The 18538-nt window shown below is 35.0% G+C and overlaps 1 protein-coding gene across 12 annotated transcripts in view; it reads left to right on the top strand.

Annotated features, from left to right (window-relative positions):
* Nucleotides 1-18538, top strand: part of LOC108721548 (coiled-coil domain-containing protein AGAP005037) — a 242315-nt gene that overhangs the window by 113810 nt on the left and 109967 nt on the right. For all 12 annotated transcript variants that reach the window (XM_018446147.1, XM_018446153.1, XM_018446154.1 and 9 more), the window contains exon 3: nt 13663-13985. In XM_018446147.1, coding sequence (XP_018301649.1) covers nt 13663-13985 — 323 coding nt within the window. The remainder of the gene's footprint in view (nt 1-13662; nt 13986-18538) is intronic.

Here is an 18538-nt window from a genome sequence, read left to right as displayed (position 1 = left end):
TACTATCGCGATACGACCAGGCAGTCGATAGCACACGTACACACGCAACGATCTCTCCCCCGCGCAAGCCGATTTTACGTATATGAAGTCGCACGAAAGTGCGGGTATAGATTTTTTCGCTCTGCACTCGCTTGGTGCCAGAATGGCGCCCACGCACACGCACGCACAAATGCGCGTCGTCAAGCCAGTAATGGCGTTACATAGCTGATACATAATTAAAAGAACGTAATTAAGAGAATAGTAAATGCATCACCCCAATTTAGATTCGCCGTATTTCCGCCTTTCCGAGGATTTCGGTTCTCCATCTTTGTCGTCTCCGCTTTGATCCTTTTTCTCTCCCTACTTTTGATTTGCGCTCCATTATTTACTCGGTGTCGTGCAAGTTCTAAAGATAGTTGACTTTGACTTGAAACAGGTATCTGATATCTCTATGAATATATTTTAGTCATAAGTTTATCTGTGGTCGTAAATTATTAGTAAAAAATGTTGAAGATAATTTTTTTTTTTATTAAAACAATCGATTTCCGTGACGTCATGTGAATGCACTTGGACTAATATTGGTTATTTAAAATCTGAAGATTAAATTTGGATAATGAATCGTGAATTTTTAACGATAAATTAGATATCGCTGAAGATGGCTTGATTCTTTGAAATTTTAATATGCGTCTGTTCTTCTCAAATAGATCTTGCCGTAACTGTCATTATGAATTAGATGCACTCCAGATTGTCGAGACATTGTAGTCATCTCGAAGATGCTGTCTTTGCACATAAGTCTGTTTGCTTGTTTTAAAGGACAGTCGTTTGGCGTTACCGACCAACTTCGGACAATTAAGGAGAATTAAGGCGCGCCACGCACTTAACTCTTTCGTTCACTGAACTTGTGGGCGAGAAAATCGTACAATTTAAGAGTATAAAGTCTTTCGCGAGCTCGAGACCGACGCAACAGTGTGTGAAAGTGTCGATTCATCGAGCACGCAAGGGTGAGCTCCTCCATCGATTTATTTACGCAGAACGTCGTTACGCTAACTCGTGCGAAACAAGTTCTTCGATTAATTTCCTTCGGGATGCGTGGTATAATCGACGTAAAAACCATCGCGATTGGTAAGCGAAAATATTTCTGAATAATTGCTTAATTGTTGTATCCCTTAAGGATATTTTGGCTGTACACATCAGCTAAAATTAGTCAATTAACTAATATTAGTAAAAAAATTTTATCGTAAATATCATTAATTGCGCAGCAATTTTTGCTGCAGTTTTTAAGTAAATAACTTTTAATTGAGTAAATGGATCCAATAGAACTTTTGCACGAATATTTAATTTTATTAGCATATACAAAAAATTTAATTTAATTTACCACTTTTTCATTGAATTTGTAAATAAATACAAAACATGATTTTACACGAATGGAGAGAAAATTAAATAACCTTTAAACCAATAAATGAACTGTGTTCAAATTTTACACGGACATTCAAACGTAATAATAGAACAATCTACGTAATTTTTATACTTTTGGTAAAGCTTGGAGTTGCAACCCATACACCCTTAACATCGTTTCGATTGAGCAAAAATTTGTTACAATATGTTCATTTTATGGAAGTTGTATAAGCAATAGAAATTGGATTGGGTATGCCATAGGTATATATATAGTATGTTGCATTCGTGACAAAATAGTATAGTGTGACATTAAAGGAGTATATATATGTGTTGTATTTTTCGCGATTGTGGATAAAAATAGGCGGAAATATTTGCTTGGAAAATATTATTCCTTAAAATAAATAAAATTGGAATAATGTACCCTGAAAAAGTGAATTATTAAATATAATATGCAGATTAAACGCGAAGATTTAAAATCGCAATGTTCTCTGAATTTAATGTCACTCCATCTCAAGTCCGAAATTGAATCGAGCTTCAAATATTTGCGAAAGATGTAGATTCACGGATTGCAGATGCCCGTTGAATTTGTCTTCGCGAAATGCGCGAGAAAGCTTATAAATTTACCAAGAGTACAGTGATGTAATAAGAAATGCAAATTATAGACAATTTAGTTCTTTTAAAGAGCACGTAGCAGATTCTGTCGCAACGGGAAGAGACGCGGTTTCTGAATTATTACTGAATTTAACGTGATGTATTTTTAGCCAATCGACGATTACACGTCGGGACGTATTACGTGCTCGAGTTCGTTCACCTCACGCCAATGAAAATGGCAAATTTTTCCGGAAATTTTTTTGGCAGCAAATTACGTAATGCAATTTTTTAGATTCTTTCGTCAAGTTATATTGCGTTTGTTCTTATTCTTTATTTAATTTGTACGAGCCAGAAATATCCTTGCAATTTTAATATTATTAGAATCTTTAATATTATTAGAATCCACAGGAACGTTAAATCTAATATTTTAATTCAGTTAAAAATTTTCGCTATCTGGCAGCTGCACTATTCTCGACAATTGTGGGCATTTTAGTTTAGTTTTAAGCGTATATAATTTTTTAAGAGTAATTTTAAGAGTAAATTTTAGAAATATTAACCGTTTAAAGAAGCAGATTAAAAAATTCAATTAGGAGAAAATATTATCCATTAAAATAAATGAAATTTAAATAATATACATTAGATAAATGGAGTAGCTATAAAATTCTAAACTAACACATTAATCATTTAAAGATAAGCAGATTAAAAAACTCAATTAGAAGAAAATACCATCTACTAAAATAAATAAAATCTAAATGATATATTTTATAAAAATGGACTATCTATAAAATTTTAAATATAATACGGAAATTAAATTAAATATAACGCGGAGAAAGAGACTAATTTTAGTTTGGTGTTCAATCCAAACTTAAGCATATCTTGAGAGTACCACGGGATGTCTTTATCGCCAACTGTAAGATTCCCAACGCCTTTCAATTCCTGCCTTTTTCTTTTTCTTCTCTATTTGCCATTAAACTCCCAATACGTCTTGCACTCGAGGGAGATGAGTTGAGATGGAAGTAAAAGGGTGCAATGGAAGGAGAGAAAAATGCGCGCGTATATATTCTCGATACTTCCGAGACACGGCACTTGAAGCCGACGAAGTCGAGTGTTGGGGAGAGCGGAACGTGGTACAGAAGCGCACTTTCGCGCGTATTTTTGGCTGAAGATAATCGATAAGCGCCCTGCCCAAGAACGCCCGGGATAATATTGTCCCATCGCGCCAGTGTTTTCGCTCTGACAGGAGATGGACGATACTTTCTGCGGGTTAGTCCGGAGATTCAACGGTCGGGTGTAGAGACGCGCGGCGTATGTACGCGCGCAAATACATCCGCTGAATTTATGAGCATTTCGATCTCGGAGGCAAAATGCCGGCAGCAACTGAAGTGATTGTACTCTGCGAAGTCCGATAAATATCGGACTGGGTCAGGCTTTCTCTCGCACGCGCGAGTGAAAGAGAGAAAAAGGAAAGGAAGGAGAGAAAGAAAGAAAGAAAGAGAAATTTTAATTGAATTTTAAATTCTTTAATTTTAAGAAAGTTTTAGTCTTCATGTTGCAGCTTTAGTCTGGTAATTTTTACACCCTGCAGTTTAGGAAGGAACGGACAATTACTGGCTGTGTTTACAGATTGATAAAAAAGTTTGGCCACACAAAGTTCTGTGTGTTTATTAAATTATTATTCTAAAAAGACAAGCTGACATTATTTGCCATCATTTTAAATTTAAATTTAAATTCCAATTTTATCGTGCGTTCATAGAAATACACTGACAATGAGTGAGATATATACGAAAGATGAGGCACTAGCAATATGACATTAAAGACTACAAATAACATCTCTCTCTCTCTCTCTCTCTCTCTCAGCTTGCTACCTATATTTAAAATAAACAAACAGTCTTCTTGGTATTTAATAAGATAGTATTTAATAAAATGAACTAACACACACACACACACACACACACACACTTTAGAATTTGCTTTTTTTTATATAAATATATCCCATATGGCACCAAATTTCAAAAGACGTTCATAGAACATTTTGTGTACAAGACATTCTTAGAACGTTCATACACGTTCTATTAATGTAGTGTCTGTTCTATCAATGTCGTGTACGTTAATGATTTGATAATCACAAAACTTTGTGGCTTAATTTTTTTGCTTTCCTGAGATTCGTAGAAAATCTTCACTGTTAAATCTATAGTGTCAAATTTAACTTAACGTGAGTCGCCACTGCTCCTACTCAACCATATCGTTATTTTATACTAAAACAATGGTTATATTTGACACTATATAGTGTCAATTTGATACTATATAATGTCAAATATAACCATTGTTTTAGTATAAAATAACGATATGGTTGAGCAGTGACGACTCACGTTAAGTTAAATTTGACACTATAGATTTAACAGTGTTCTGTCTTAATTACTGAGAGAATAATTATAGGATACATATACAATGAGGAAGTAGCGCACAAAGGAGTAATACAAAATAGAGATGGTAGGTTTGATTGAAACTTTCGCGGGTGTTTGTACCATACCGTCCCTGAAATAATCGAAATCACTTCACGCTTCGTCCACCGGACGACTAAAACGATTGGATTACAAAGCTATTATACATCCTTCTTCGTTGCATGCGCCCGCGGGGAAAAAAGCCCATCCGATTTTGAAATCGATTTTGTCGCGCCAACAGCCTCCGTTACTTCCGAACAAAACTGCAAGTTAGATTAGATGGAAACACGTGGAGACAACGCAGCAAATCTCGAGAGGCGCACTGTCGTTAGTTTGTTACACACGATACTGGTCAATTTTATGTATATGATGCCGACATGTATTGATGAGTCTTGGTCGAATAAAATTGAAAATTAATATGTATTTAACAATTCAATTAGAAATACTATTAGGCACCAAGATTCAGCATCGATCGTATTTGGCGCTCCTTTATTTGTATTATTCACATATATACATTCAGAAAAATGGTCTGGTTGGATTAAATAGTAATTCTGATGGAAAACGGACGAATCAGAATTTTCTGGTTAAATCAACTAGAATTGTAATTGAGTAAACTAGAATTCTGGTTGATATAGTTATTCTGGTAAAAATAAGAATTTTAGTAGATTTATCAGAAATATTATATCAATTATAGAATTTCCCCTAAAAGGATTGCTGCTACGTTCGAATAACGTTTTCATTTTTTTCCCTTGCGTCATCAGAATTAATCTCGTTCGCGACGCGCCATCACCAATTTCGACCCTTCGGGTCTCGACGTTTTCGGTTCGGTCCTGTTTTCGTCGGGAAGATTAATACGTGACGCCTGCAACCGTACGATCTCATGACGCCGATTCATTGTCGTCATTATGGAGCAGACCGCACAGTTTTGTGTCCTTTTCGTCACTTCCCCATCTCATCTCTTCTCTTCCGCCATAGACCTCCATCTCCGATTTCGTTCGTGACCCATTCTCGTTTTCAGCGATCTTTTCACCCGGTTTATGGTTCGCGATCACGTTTTCCGCACCGTCTTCGTCGTGTTCACCGATGCAATGGGCTATAGTCTGACGACCAGTCGTTATACGGATCATCGACCCGCGGGATTTTTCCACGTCTGGATACGGAATCGTCTATTACGTTCACCGAAAGGCAAAAATGCGCGCCGATTTTATCAAACGTAGATTCAGTGTTTGTCGTCCCATAAAATGGGACACTCTATACGCACATATATGTGTATATACGTATATTTATATTTGCTGGTACTATAGAATATTATACACTCTAAAAAATATCAGTGTGGATTTCAAATTTCTATGGTGTTTATATCAATACCATCATGATGTGAATTTAAAACCTATGATGTTAAATCCCACATCATATTGATGTTAATATTAACACCACTGAAAAAAGAGTCCAGCTATAGCTACCAAATGTCGAGTGAAATAATTTCAACCAAATGTTTAGATAACGTAATTAACTACAATCTTACTTTTACAAATATTTAGTAATTATTACTAAACGGAATTGTCAACGGTAAATATTTGTAAAGGTAAAATTGATTGATTATATTTCTTGAACATTTGGTTGAAATTAATTCACTCAATATTTGGTAGCTATAACCAGATTCTTTTTTTTGTACAACACAGTGAGAATTATATACATACATAGAAAAAAAGATTTTCTCTATCGCGGCTAATCTTAGTTTGTTATATTTACTGCCGTACCTAACTATAAATTTATAAATTACAGCGAAATGGTTTGCTGTTGCTGCTATAATGTAGATATCACAGCTAAAACATTAGTTATAATACTTATATTTTAGCTGTCCATATTTTACACCTGTCATTTAATTACCACATGCAGTTTTTAGTTACGACAGCTACTTTTTTTTCCGTGTAGATATTATTTTTTTTAGAGTGTAATATAGTAAGAGACGCAGAATCGCTTAAATGGCTGAAATTCACTGACGTTGATCAAACCAGACCAATTAGGAGTTATTTATCAGCTAGTTGACAATTCCTAATCATTTGATTGAAGCGGTAGTGATCTCAATTGTCATCAAGGAGCGATCGTTTAAACGCGAACCGCGCGCGTGACCACGTGTGTGGACAAATCTAAAGATAATGAGCACAATCAAAATACGGTCGACGCGACGTGTACTCGTTGTTCCTGTCAGCGCGATATTTTTACACGGGCGCGAAGCGTCTCTTTCCGTGAAATGTGCACCGGCGAACATCGTCGGGGGTATTATGCAAAAACATCGAGAGAGCAACAGATGGCACGCGGAGGTCGAGGAACTTAAGAGCTGTTTCACGTGACAGCGACTCCGGTAATCAGACCTGTCATAGCAATCGAAATCGATCGCCTCGCCGTGGCACATGCATAATGTAATCTTAATCGTACACGAGCGATTGATCATCCGGACAGTCATCCAGGAATGTGCATCGATGTTTATCGCATCGACGGCACGTGGCCAGAAGGCCTTGCTTCGTTAGACTACAGCAGAATGCCTTAATTGATACGATTTGTATCTCGCGGTCTCGTTATGTTCCTTCTCTTTAATAAGTCACGTCAGCTGTGCGTTTATCAATGTTCTCAACAAATCGAGAGCGACGTATTCCGAGCTGTGTATCTATTTTTCTTTGTCCTTTTTTATATTTATTGGAGTGCTAGGAAGTGTTAGTTCTAGTGATTCCCTTTGCTCGATCTTTGTTTGTGGAAAGAAATCACGTAATCAGGATAAAATAACATCGTGCATGGAATATGGCAAATATAATATGTTTGCTACATTGATGATATATCGGTATTCACTTGGGAAAATTATTTAGCCCGCAACTAGCAGTGGTCCCATTTACGTAACTATTGATTTATTTAAAACACAGCGTGGCGTAGTTATTACAGAGTGTAAACTCTACATCGCCCGTTTCGATTATCGCTCCCAGCTGTGTATTTTCTCCATTGGTATATCGATTTGATCTATTTTCGCTGGCCGGAGCACGCAGCGGATAGAAACGAGGTCGTAGAACCCTAAGTATCCCACCGACGGTACAGCCATCGTCGTAGGGTCGTCACTATAAGCTTCAGATTAGAACGAGTTTGCATTAATTATAACAACCGCATAAGTTACGTTTTTGTGAAAATTGGATTCCTATGGAAAAGAAAGAGGGTTTGAAGATAAAATGTTAAAGATTGAGATGTCTAATTTTTCAAAAAAAAATGGAAGGGAAGAGAGAGGGGGAGGGTTAAGATCTAAAAGACTTCCCTATATATACCGATTATTGCGAAGAATATTACTAAGGCCTCGGTAGTCTAATGGTTCAGGATGCTCGTACGGAATACAAGAGATCCGGGTTCGACTCCCGGCCGAGGTAATATTTTTCGCAATTAGTTTAATTACAGTTTTTTCAGCATATTAACATCTTTGAAATATGATGCCTGATTGAGCATCGAAATTATTAGAATTTAATTTAATTCACGAAATTACTACAGTGGTTTAATTGTATTTAGTTCGGAAATATTTCGGTGCACAGTTCGTTAGATTACAATTGTGGTATATATGTCAAGTATCTACATATATATCATATTTAGTGATTCAAGATTAAATTATTTAAAGCATTTTAAGATCTAGCTTCGACCATATAGGGCTCTAATTTATCAGTTGTGTCTCTCACATACACGGTCTCTAAAAATGATATTATTAAAAGATTAGACTCTAGAAATGTGAATCCAGAATTATTATCTCAAAATGTAGCTAACAAATCGAGAAGCGATGTCGGTCAAGTGAATCGTTTTTTTTCTCGGTCACACACGACCGGAAAAGAACGCATCGGATGAGCGCACTGGGGCGGTATAATCAGACGGTTTTACAACGTTATTTGCATGTCATATTATAGCTATACTTATGACGGTAGCTCCGCTACCGAATCAATCAGCCCAGCGAAATAATGTATCCGTGAAATAATTTCCGATATCCATCTTCGAGCGGTTTAACATTTAGAAATTCTCCTGTTAAATGGCGTTTGACTTTCCATCGCGGTATCGTTTTGCTTTCCAGTAATCTATTGAATAATTTAATATTATATTGCATAATCTATTGAGTAATTTAGTAAATAAATGTACTAAATAAGAATATCGTTTATTTGCTACAACAACGATATGATTATAAAATTGTTATGACAGCAATAAAACTAAACTTGTTAATTTTTTTTTATTTAATTAACTTTCAAAATTATTTTTTTGTTACTTGCGAAAAAAATAAAAACATAAAGAAAGAAGGAAACGACATACTTTTGTTCTTCTACAATTATATATCGTACTAAAATTGCACTTTAAAATTAATATTACAAAATTTTAATTACTCACAAAACATTCAAATTCATTTTCTGAAAAACTTTGTTTTTTCTAAATATTATATTGCGTTATAATTATAGCAAATGAGTGATATTCTGAAAAATATGAATAATCTTCAAGCATAGTGAATAACGTTAAGTTAAATACAATCAAATTTATATTGCTCGATTGTGAATATTTTTGTTACATTTACTGTCGCTTTCGTTCTATTATTTTTTTTCTTTCCTTTGAGTTCTCATTTTGTGAAACAACTAATGTACTCGACACAAAAAGCGGCCTTTTGTATTATCGAGTACATTAGTTGTTTCACTTGAACGTTAGTTATTTTAGTTTGTGTATATTGCAAGCGTTTGGGGAAATCAGGATGTCGGTGATACATGAGAGAAGCGGCCAGACAGGTATGCCAGTCGTATGTACACGGAATATATACGTACGTACGCGGAATCTTATCTGTGGCCGTGGATTATCGAATTTCCGAGCGTTAGATTAGATTTCTCGACGACCACGCGCGCTCAGCGCACGGTTACGTTGGTTTCTGAAAATAAACGCGTACGAGGATATCGTCGTCATCATCGCCAGTACTCCTCCCGGCTTCGTATATAACGTGTCGCATCTCCGCCGTGCACGTGTATGTACATAGGGTGTACACGGGTGTATGCACAGTGTACACGGGGTGACTCGAGCGTACGCGATCTCGAGAAGAAGCTTGTTAATTTATTGGAGTTATTTCGGCGGGTTAGTAGAGGATATATTCGAAAAATAAAAAGACCGAATGTTATTGGCAGATTCTCCAAATTGGAGCCGATCTATCCTATAATTGAATGTCGAAGAATGTCGAAGAGAATCGTCCGTAGCAATTTTTTTTCCAATTTCCAACATTGAATAACTACGCTATTAAATCTCGAGTTAAAATCTTGTGGAGGTCCACTGTAGATTAAAGAAGGATTAAATTATCGGTGCCTCGACATTGGTGCTTCGAGAAAAATTCAACTTGCGATTTCGAGGGAGATTAAGAAGGGTCGATAAGTGCCGGGAAGGAGGAGCAAAACACGCGGAAATTCAATTTTATTCGTTATAGGGGTAGGACTGGTAAGAACTCGGATCGTCCAATTTTTAGTTAGACTTGCTTTTATGAGATAACTGTATTACTTAGATGGAATAGTTTTAAAAAATTAGACAGGTCAATTTCCTGTATTAAGTTCAATTTTTAATGAATATTATAACTCCTTATAATATTCAAAAAATGTTTAATTGTATATAAAAATACGTTAAAAATTTTTTGTTGCTATATTTTATTATATATAATTAATTGTATTTAACGTTTTTCATAATATTATAAATGATATCTTTATTAATATGAATAATGAAAGTATTGAATTTAGTTTTACTTTGATAGTTATTAACTTGGTAGTTATTAAATATAGAATAAATTTTTTAGAATAAATTATAGAATAAATTTGTTAAATTATTCTCTCTCTTTCTTTCTCTATACAATAGAGCAAATGCTAATTACTTTAAGTAGACTAATCTAGGATCTGCCTTAGCCTTCTTACTATAGAAGATTAGATTAAATCCACAGAAAACCGATTAATTAATTAGGTTATTTCAATTATTGGTGCAAATAATAGAGAGAACATGTAATATATTATATTTTTTTTAAAAACTAAGTCATATATTTGTTTGTAGAATCAATATATTAATGTATCAGAAGTATCAAGTATCGAATTTGATTATATCGGTGAAATCGACGTACAATTCTAATTTATTAACACAAATTTGAGACTGAAGAAATTCGGACACTTTTGGTACTAAAAACGATAAAAGGTTAATTTATATTGCGTTATATGTCATATGTATTATTCTTTGTAGTTTTTCATCCGATTTTACTCGTTCACATGACTTTTCCCGACAATTTTCCGCAGTATTTATGGATGATAATTTTTCGTTCGTGGTGCTGTATCTATATTTCGATTTTAAAAATCGTCGAACAAATGGATGGATGACGTTTTAATAGACGCCGGACACGTGTTATAACAGAACCGAGATAATATTGCATCGTAAAATTAAAACACAAAACAGTCTATTAAAGAAAATGTTAATGGACATATTTAATCAATTAATATTTTTCTTCAAATTTGAAATAAAACTAATGAAAATATTAATTTAAGAAATTTTTGATAATGATTATATTTCGATTTAAAAACCGGCTAAAAAGCTTTTCTTGTAAAATACGCGAAGATTAGCGTTATATCTTGGATAATATTTCGTGATTAACGCGATAATGTCAAGAGTGATCTTTCGTTTTGATAATTATCTTATAATACTGTGCGATACGATTTACGTTCGTGCTACATGCTTGTTAGGAATTTCAAAGTAGTTTCCTACACAGTTGGAAAAAATGTGTTGAATTTAATATAAATCGCATGTCCCAAACGGTCCACTCAAATTTTTGAGCTAATTTTACACAAGATGAATATGTTAGAAGGTAACACAAATATTACGTAAGAGAATAAATACAAAGAAAGATAACATTGACACAGTTTGTAAACGTACATATTTTTTTTCAGAAGGTCAACATTTATGATATATTAAATTAACACATATTTCATTCATTTATCTTAGAATTTACGTTTTAAAACACATTATTTTTATGTTACTTGTTCACTTACTCATAAATTGTGTCATTTTGACACTAAGAAACATTGAATATATCAATTTCACAAAAAATCTTTAAATAACATAATCACATTATGTTAAATTAACACTCGAATATGTTAAAAAATTCAACACAAACTGTTAACACAAACGTGAGTGGACCGTTTCCAACACAAATACACAAATTTTTTTACTGTGTAGACTATAGTTTACTTGTGCCAATTATGGATGTCGAGCCTCGGAGCGTAAACTCCTTTATTATAGAAACTGGCATAGCTTATTGTTGTAAAATACACATGCAGCCTTGTTGTATGCAACAGCCAATTTTCGTGCACGTATGCAGCTTTCTGTTTATCGAGTTACCCAATATTGTGTTTAAATTATCAATAAATCCACTTTATTATCTTATGATTCGAAATTCTCGTACTAACGATTGTTACCAAATTTAACGAAATGATGATTATATGGTATATTAGATACGATATCGCTTATGTTAATAGAAAAATAATATATCTCAAAGTTAGCAACTTCTCAGTAGAGCATTTTTAAACTTCTAAATTAAAATTAGGATCGTGAATATACATAATTTCTATAACTCTACTTTCTTTTCATGTTATGCTTTTAATTATAATGTATTCTTTAAAACTATGATTACAAATATGTTATTAACAATCGCGGAGACTCGTATAAATAATTTACTTATACTTGATTTATTCTTGAAGTCCCAAAATTATTTTTATTTCAAAATGTTACCTAACTTAAAGGATTTATCATTTCTGCTTTGATATCTGATAGTGTAACGTTTCTCGGCTAGCGATTTGACGTTCGCCTGGAACGGCTACCGCACAACATCGAAATGCGCAATGTTCGATCATCCAGGCAAGGAATGGCGCTGTCAGGATGGTTGAATCAGTCTTGTAGATCCGTCGGAATTCGAACCTCGTCATTAATTGGGTGGACGACGCCGTCTAGCGGCTCTCCCGGTTACGCCATTCTGACGGGGGTTGACCCATTTTCCCACGAAGTTCCTTCCGTGCGGAATCCACGCTCAAACTTTCCTCCATCGTTAAGCCTCACGTGACTGGGACTCGTCGAAATTGATTGTGACCCAGGGAGCACATTCATTTAGAGAGAATGGGAGGCTGTAGTCGTCGGTGAGCTCGTATTTAATCAAGTCGAGAGCGACGTCGGACAAACGAGGTGGCGTGACGCTTTTGCAATCCGGAAACGAACGTTCACTGAGTGTTCACATGCGCGTTTCGCGAGCCTATCGCCTGCTTCACGGGAATTACTGTGAAAATGACCCGTACATGCTGTGAAACTGTTAACCCCTCTCTCTCCCTTCCTCCCTGTATTTATTTCGCAAGCAATCCGAAGAAACATAAACGAGAAGAGACCAGGCAAAGGCACGTTCAACCAAGAGAAATAAATGTTGAATCTCGTGTGAGGTGTCTATCTATCTTTATGATCTCGGTTTTCTGCACTGGGAAAAGAGTCTGGTTCCATTAATTGGAATTCTGATTGAAAATGGACAAGAATTTTCTATAATAGTTGAACCTACCATAATTCTAATTAAAATAATCGGAATTCTGATATGATAATGATAAAAATTTCTGGTTTTCTCATTTTCACATTTTTCTCAGTGTGACTACTCCGATTATTCCTCTGGCGCATTATTATACTTAACGCAATCTTTTTCCCTCGCTGCGTTGGGAAAGAATAATTAAAGCGAGAACACGTCCGAGTGTATACGCACGTGTCACCCGATAACTATTTCCGGCCACTTCCGCGAAGGCGTTATTCTTGGTTTGTCGCGATCACTTTCTGCCAAATGGGTCGCTGGGCCTACAGAGCTATTTACTTCGATTGTTCATCGGGGACGTTTATTAATAGGTTTTAAGAACTCAATTTCTTTGTGAAATTTTTTCTTATTCTTTGTGATTTTGAACATTGTAAAATTTGCTGCGAAAAATATCATTACATATAATTAGTATGTTAAACATTGAAATCATGAAATGCCCGATGTTCATATTTAAGTCTAAATATTATACCTACAAGATTATCTTGATTTTTATAATATTTGTTTGTCAAGCACGTATTTTGACGAATTCGTTCCGTGAAAATTTTCTATCGTTTCTAATCTATCTTGATCGTTGATAGCAGTCGCTTGAGAGTCAATGATGATATTATCAACAGGAAACATGTATGATTGCAGGCGGATCTGTCAGGGGGGAGATTGAACCCGGCTCGAACGAACTCACACCTGGCAGACGGTCTGGCGGTGGCGGAGGCGGCGGTGGCGTCTTGGGGGTCGGTGCCGTCAGCGGCGGGGGTGGCTCGGGGGGCCGCAGCTCTTCTGGGAGCGGCCGCTCGAGGGACGAGCCGAGGAGGCACACCCTCGGCGGTGATCATCAACCCTCTCTTCATCATCAACAATTCAACGCAGCGCAGCAGCTGCACCCCCTTCATCCGCATCATTTGCCGCCACACGGCCAGTACGGCACTCCGCCCTCACGGCACACCACCATGGATCTCGAGGTGAATCTTTGTTCGCGCAACATGTAAATACATACATTCTTATTGTTTGCGATGACTCTCTCAAATTTCGATTTCTCTCCCAATTTCCATTATCCTTCGCCTCTCATTAATGCATACTCTATTGTCGCAACATTAGCGATGTCTCTCTTCAACTCGAAGTATATAATGAGAGTTTGCTTTACACTCAGAGAAATAGACACACACTGAAAGAAAAGATTGGCTGCTGCAGCAAATTAGATGGTAAAATATGGCATTTTTAATTGGCTGGAGCCGCGAATTTTTGGTTGCGGCAGCCAATTAAAAATGTTATGCCATATTCAGCCAATCTTTTCTTTCAGTATTGTGATGGCAAAATTATAAAGACGACAATTGTACAAGCTTTGTACACAGTTGGAAAATTTGTGTTAAAAATACATTTCACGTGAAATTGATGAGCCGGAAGATTCTAATTATATCGATAATTAGAATCGTCTGGTTCGTTCATTTTCAATCAGAATTCTAATTAATCCAACCAAATATTTTTTTCAGTATACAATAAATATTATATAGTTCTTGCTTTTATGGTTGCTCCACTGTTTTTCTCTGAGTACAAACTATACAGCAGAACCTTATAAACAGAATCCTTTCTTTATCTTCTCTTCAATTAAGGTGCAATTTCATGCAGCGAAGGAAAGCTGGCTTTTTACCCCCACTCCATCAATTTTCGTATACAGCGAAGTTACGCTCAAAGTTCGATATTGTTCAACTAATAGCGAACATCGCTGAAATACATGACATGTCAAGTTTATGGAATCGTATGTCTTTCAAGATTAATTTTGGGAGCGAAGCAAAGAAAAAATCATGTTCGCTGCGATTTTTGGAAATAGGTATTATCCTACTTGTTCTTTTTTAGTAATTGTATATTAGCAATTGCAACGGCTATACATCCGAATCTTTGCTGCAGCTATAGCTGCTACTATACGGGTATATTCTTTTACACACTCGATGTATTCTTATTTTCGTAATCCATTTTTGTATTCCATTTTTATTAAAATGAATTAAAAGCTAGCGAAAATAAATGAGTGTATTCGTTAACTTAAAGCCAGCGAAGATACGCTCCATGAAAAGGAAGCAGGAGAAAAGCGAACAGCTTTCGAATACTGCTTTGATTTTGGTGTAGTGGGAGTAAAAAAAGTCAGCTTTCTTTCGCTGCATGAAATTGCACCTTTATGGTATGTATCTTTCATTTCGCGTGATTTCGACGTCAGTTTCTATTTCCTGTTTTCTATACTTTTGATACATTTTCATATTCTATGAATAATTCATTTGTTTGTTCAATTTTTACATGTAATGTTAATTATTACCTGTCATACAGATATATTTATATATTATCTGAGTATCGATTACAAAATCTCTCTATAATGTGTGTATAAGAGGTTTTATACCATATAAGATAACATTTCTCTATTTATCTTTATGTATCATATCGAAGTTTCCTTCAATAAGGCTTCCCTTTCTCTCCTTTTCTATGTCAATGTTTGAAATGACTCGACTTTTTGACAAGTGACTGAACGTTTTCCTTGCTACATGGAATGTTTCTTTAATGTCATAAATTGCATAAATAAAACCCGTGAATACAGTAATTAAATCTTTTTAGAGAAATACGAAATTAAAAAAAAAACTTTAACTCTTACGCGTAGATCAAATAAAATTAAAAATTTTACAATAAATATTACAAAACATATACGTAAAGTATTTATTATTCCAAGTACTCTGCTTGTGCAGTTTAATCTGATTTTATTACAATGTCATGATAAATTAGGAAAACATTTTATTGTCATTTACTCCTCTCATATTTCCAACAAATCAGACGTGTAAAAATGATCCTCGAATGCATGAATGTTATCAACGGCACTCCAGTTTCACTGGCATCTCTCCACATGCCGGTGTAATTTAGGCTCATCCACGTGTGCAACATATCCGAGTGTGCTGCATGAGTTTGCACTTTTACAAGAACAATACACCGGATTGAAAATGAAAACCTTGCTTATTTCATTTGACAAAGTAAAGTCGCATTTTATTCGCAAATAAAATTCTTACCGGCGTATTATTTACACTCCGGCATTTCGATAATCTCGATAAACACGGGTTATTCCCCATAGTTTTCCAAGGTTATGGCAAACGTTCAGTTACCCGAATGTATGTACGGAAACGTACATCGTTTGTGCAACGAGGGAGAAAATCGTTTTCCCATCGAGGAGAGACCGTAGTGGAACACACATTTTTCATTTTGAGAATGTTTCATTCAAGACAACCGCACGGATCTACTCGATCGTACTGAGGGTCACCGTTTTATTTATGGCGCACGTGAATGCATACACGTTTTGCTCTTCGTCCCAGACTCTTTTCGCCCCGAACTTCCTCCCTCTTTTCTCGGTCCGTCAGAGAAAAATATACTGTTTGCTTTAGGAACATCCGTCTTATAAGTTATACAACGTTCGCGTTTTTGCACGATCAAGCGTAAACTGAAGAATGCACTATAAAACGGAGCAGAATTGATTCCGCTTTTCGCATAACAGGGTAAACCGAATTTTTCTTCTACGTGGAAAGAACAATTTTGCTGAAATATTTAAATACAGATCTAAAAATAATATTGCGATATTGGACCATTGAAATAATTATAAGAAGCTGAAATTAATTGCTAGAATGTCAAAGGTTTTTCGCAACGTTCATCGCACTTGAGTTTCCTAAATAATTATTTTAATGGTTTAATCAAATTATTTTCAGATCTGTATTTTTAGCTAAAAGAAGGTACAACTTTCATTTGTTGCGACATTCAGGGATTGTCTTATTTCTACATTTTCTTATGTATTTTTCTTTATGGAAACAAAAAATAATCGTAATAATGACGCTACACTCAAGAAAAAGTTGTGGTACTGAAAGAATAAAATCTTTATTCACACACATACACACACATCGTTACGAAATCGCTATCAGTTATGTTTCAATCATTTAGAAACTAATTCAGAGTCATTGATCTAACTCTGTGAATTAGTTTTTAAATGATCGTTGAAGCATAACTGACAGTGATTTCGTAACGATGTGAATGAGGATTTTATTAACCTCATTTCAATGTAGCAATTTCTCTTTGAGTATTGCGTCATTATTATGATAACTCGATTTCCATGAGGAAAAATATAGAAAATGTAGAAATGAAACAATCCCCGAACGATCGCGAAAAATGTGCTCTCTTTTTTAAATGACTAGTAAAATTGTTCTTCCCGCGTAGAGATTTTTGCGTGCATAATATTTCAAAATACACAAATATTATTCTTATGTCGTAATGTACTCCGCGAATCGCTATTATGCATAATTAAACTTTTCATAATTGATGAACGTGCAAACTTATGATGTAATTAAGCTCTCACGACGTTATTGCAAAACTTCCACGAGACGCATAATATGCATCGTAATACTATTAAACCTAATAATAGATAAAAGATTACAGTGTCGTTTGCATGCAATATTCTCGTACAATAATTATTGGGAAATATTATTAATGAAATATAATTCGCGCACACGCGGCGTTTAATGGAATCATTTATTATATATTATATGTTAATCATATTTAACTTATACGATTAAGGGTTGATTGTTTTATCTTCGGATAAACCATGTGGTAATTTACCTACTAAATAAACGAAAGAGTAAAAGAGTAAGAGCATAAAAGAGTAAAAGAGTAAGACGGTGAGCTGAAGTTTACCGAAAGGCGGAACGACCCAACCTAAATGTTATAACAGTATACGTATTTAATGAAAATAGCGGACGTATTATGTTTCTGTATGACCTACTTTAATATCGATTAGATATCTTACGAGACCAACTTTAAAAAAATTTTTAAACCATCACATGTTAACTGGAAATATTATGCAATACCCGCAGCTTATTACTTTAGCGGGTACTGCGCGGTCAAGAACCGCCGGTAACGAGAGGAAGCGGTTAATTAATTACCATCCACCTACGATGTCCTCGTTTCTTGCGTTCATCGTTTCCGATAATTGAAGGGTACCGACATATTGAACGTAAACGTATCTACATAGCTCATCCTCTTAACGTCCCAGATTTCTGACTCATTTTTCTGCACTTTAATTACCTGGATGTTTAAACTTTTAACGATAATTGCTTAGTAATTGCGGATAATATTCTAGGGTTCGCATCTTTAACGTTTGAACGTTTTCGCAGCAGCAGCCATTAGCTATTATAAATGTATTCCTCTTTTTAAGTGAAATTAATAAGTCGGAGAAGTTTAAAATAGTTAAGTACGTTTAAAGAAACATTAAGTTTGACTAAAAAAATATACACCGTATTTGATTGCTAGTGAATACAACTGAATTTATCACATCAAAATAATTTAAAAAACTAGTAAAAATATTAAGGTTATTTAAAATTTATCTTCGTTTTCACAAAATTATTATTAGCATGAAAAATATATGCATAAGGGAGAAAATGAGAGAACATTATTATCTTATAATCCTATATTTTGTACACGTATAATAAATACCGCGAAGATTATA

This window comes from Mycetomoellerius zeteki, unplaced genomic scaffold, assembly GCF_001594055.1.
Source record: "Mycetomoellerius zeteki isolate Tzet28-1 unplaced genomic scaffold, Tzet1.0 scaffold174, whole genome shotgun sequence".
Classification (NCBI taxonomy): domain Eukaryota; kingdom Metazoa; phylum Arthropoda; class Insecta; order Hymenoptera; family Formicidae; genus Mycetomoellerius; species Mycetomoellerius zeteki.
Note: the sequence above shows the minus strand (reverse complement) of the source record. Positions and strands in the feature narration are given on the sequence as shown.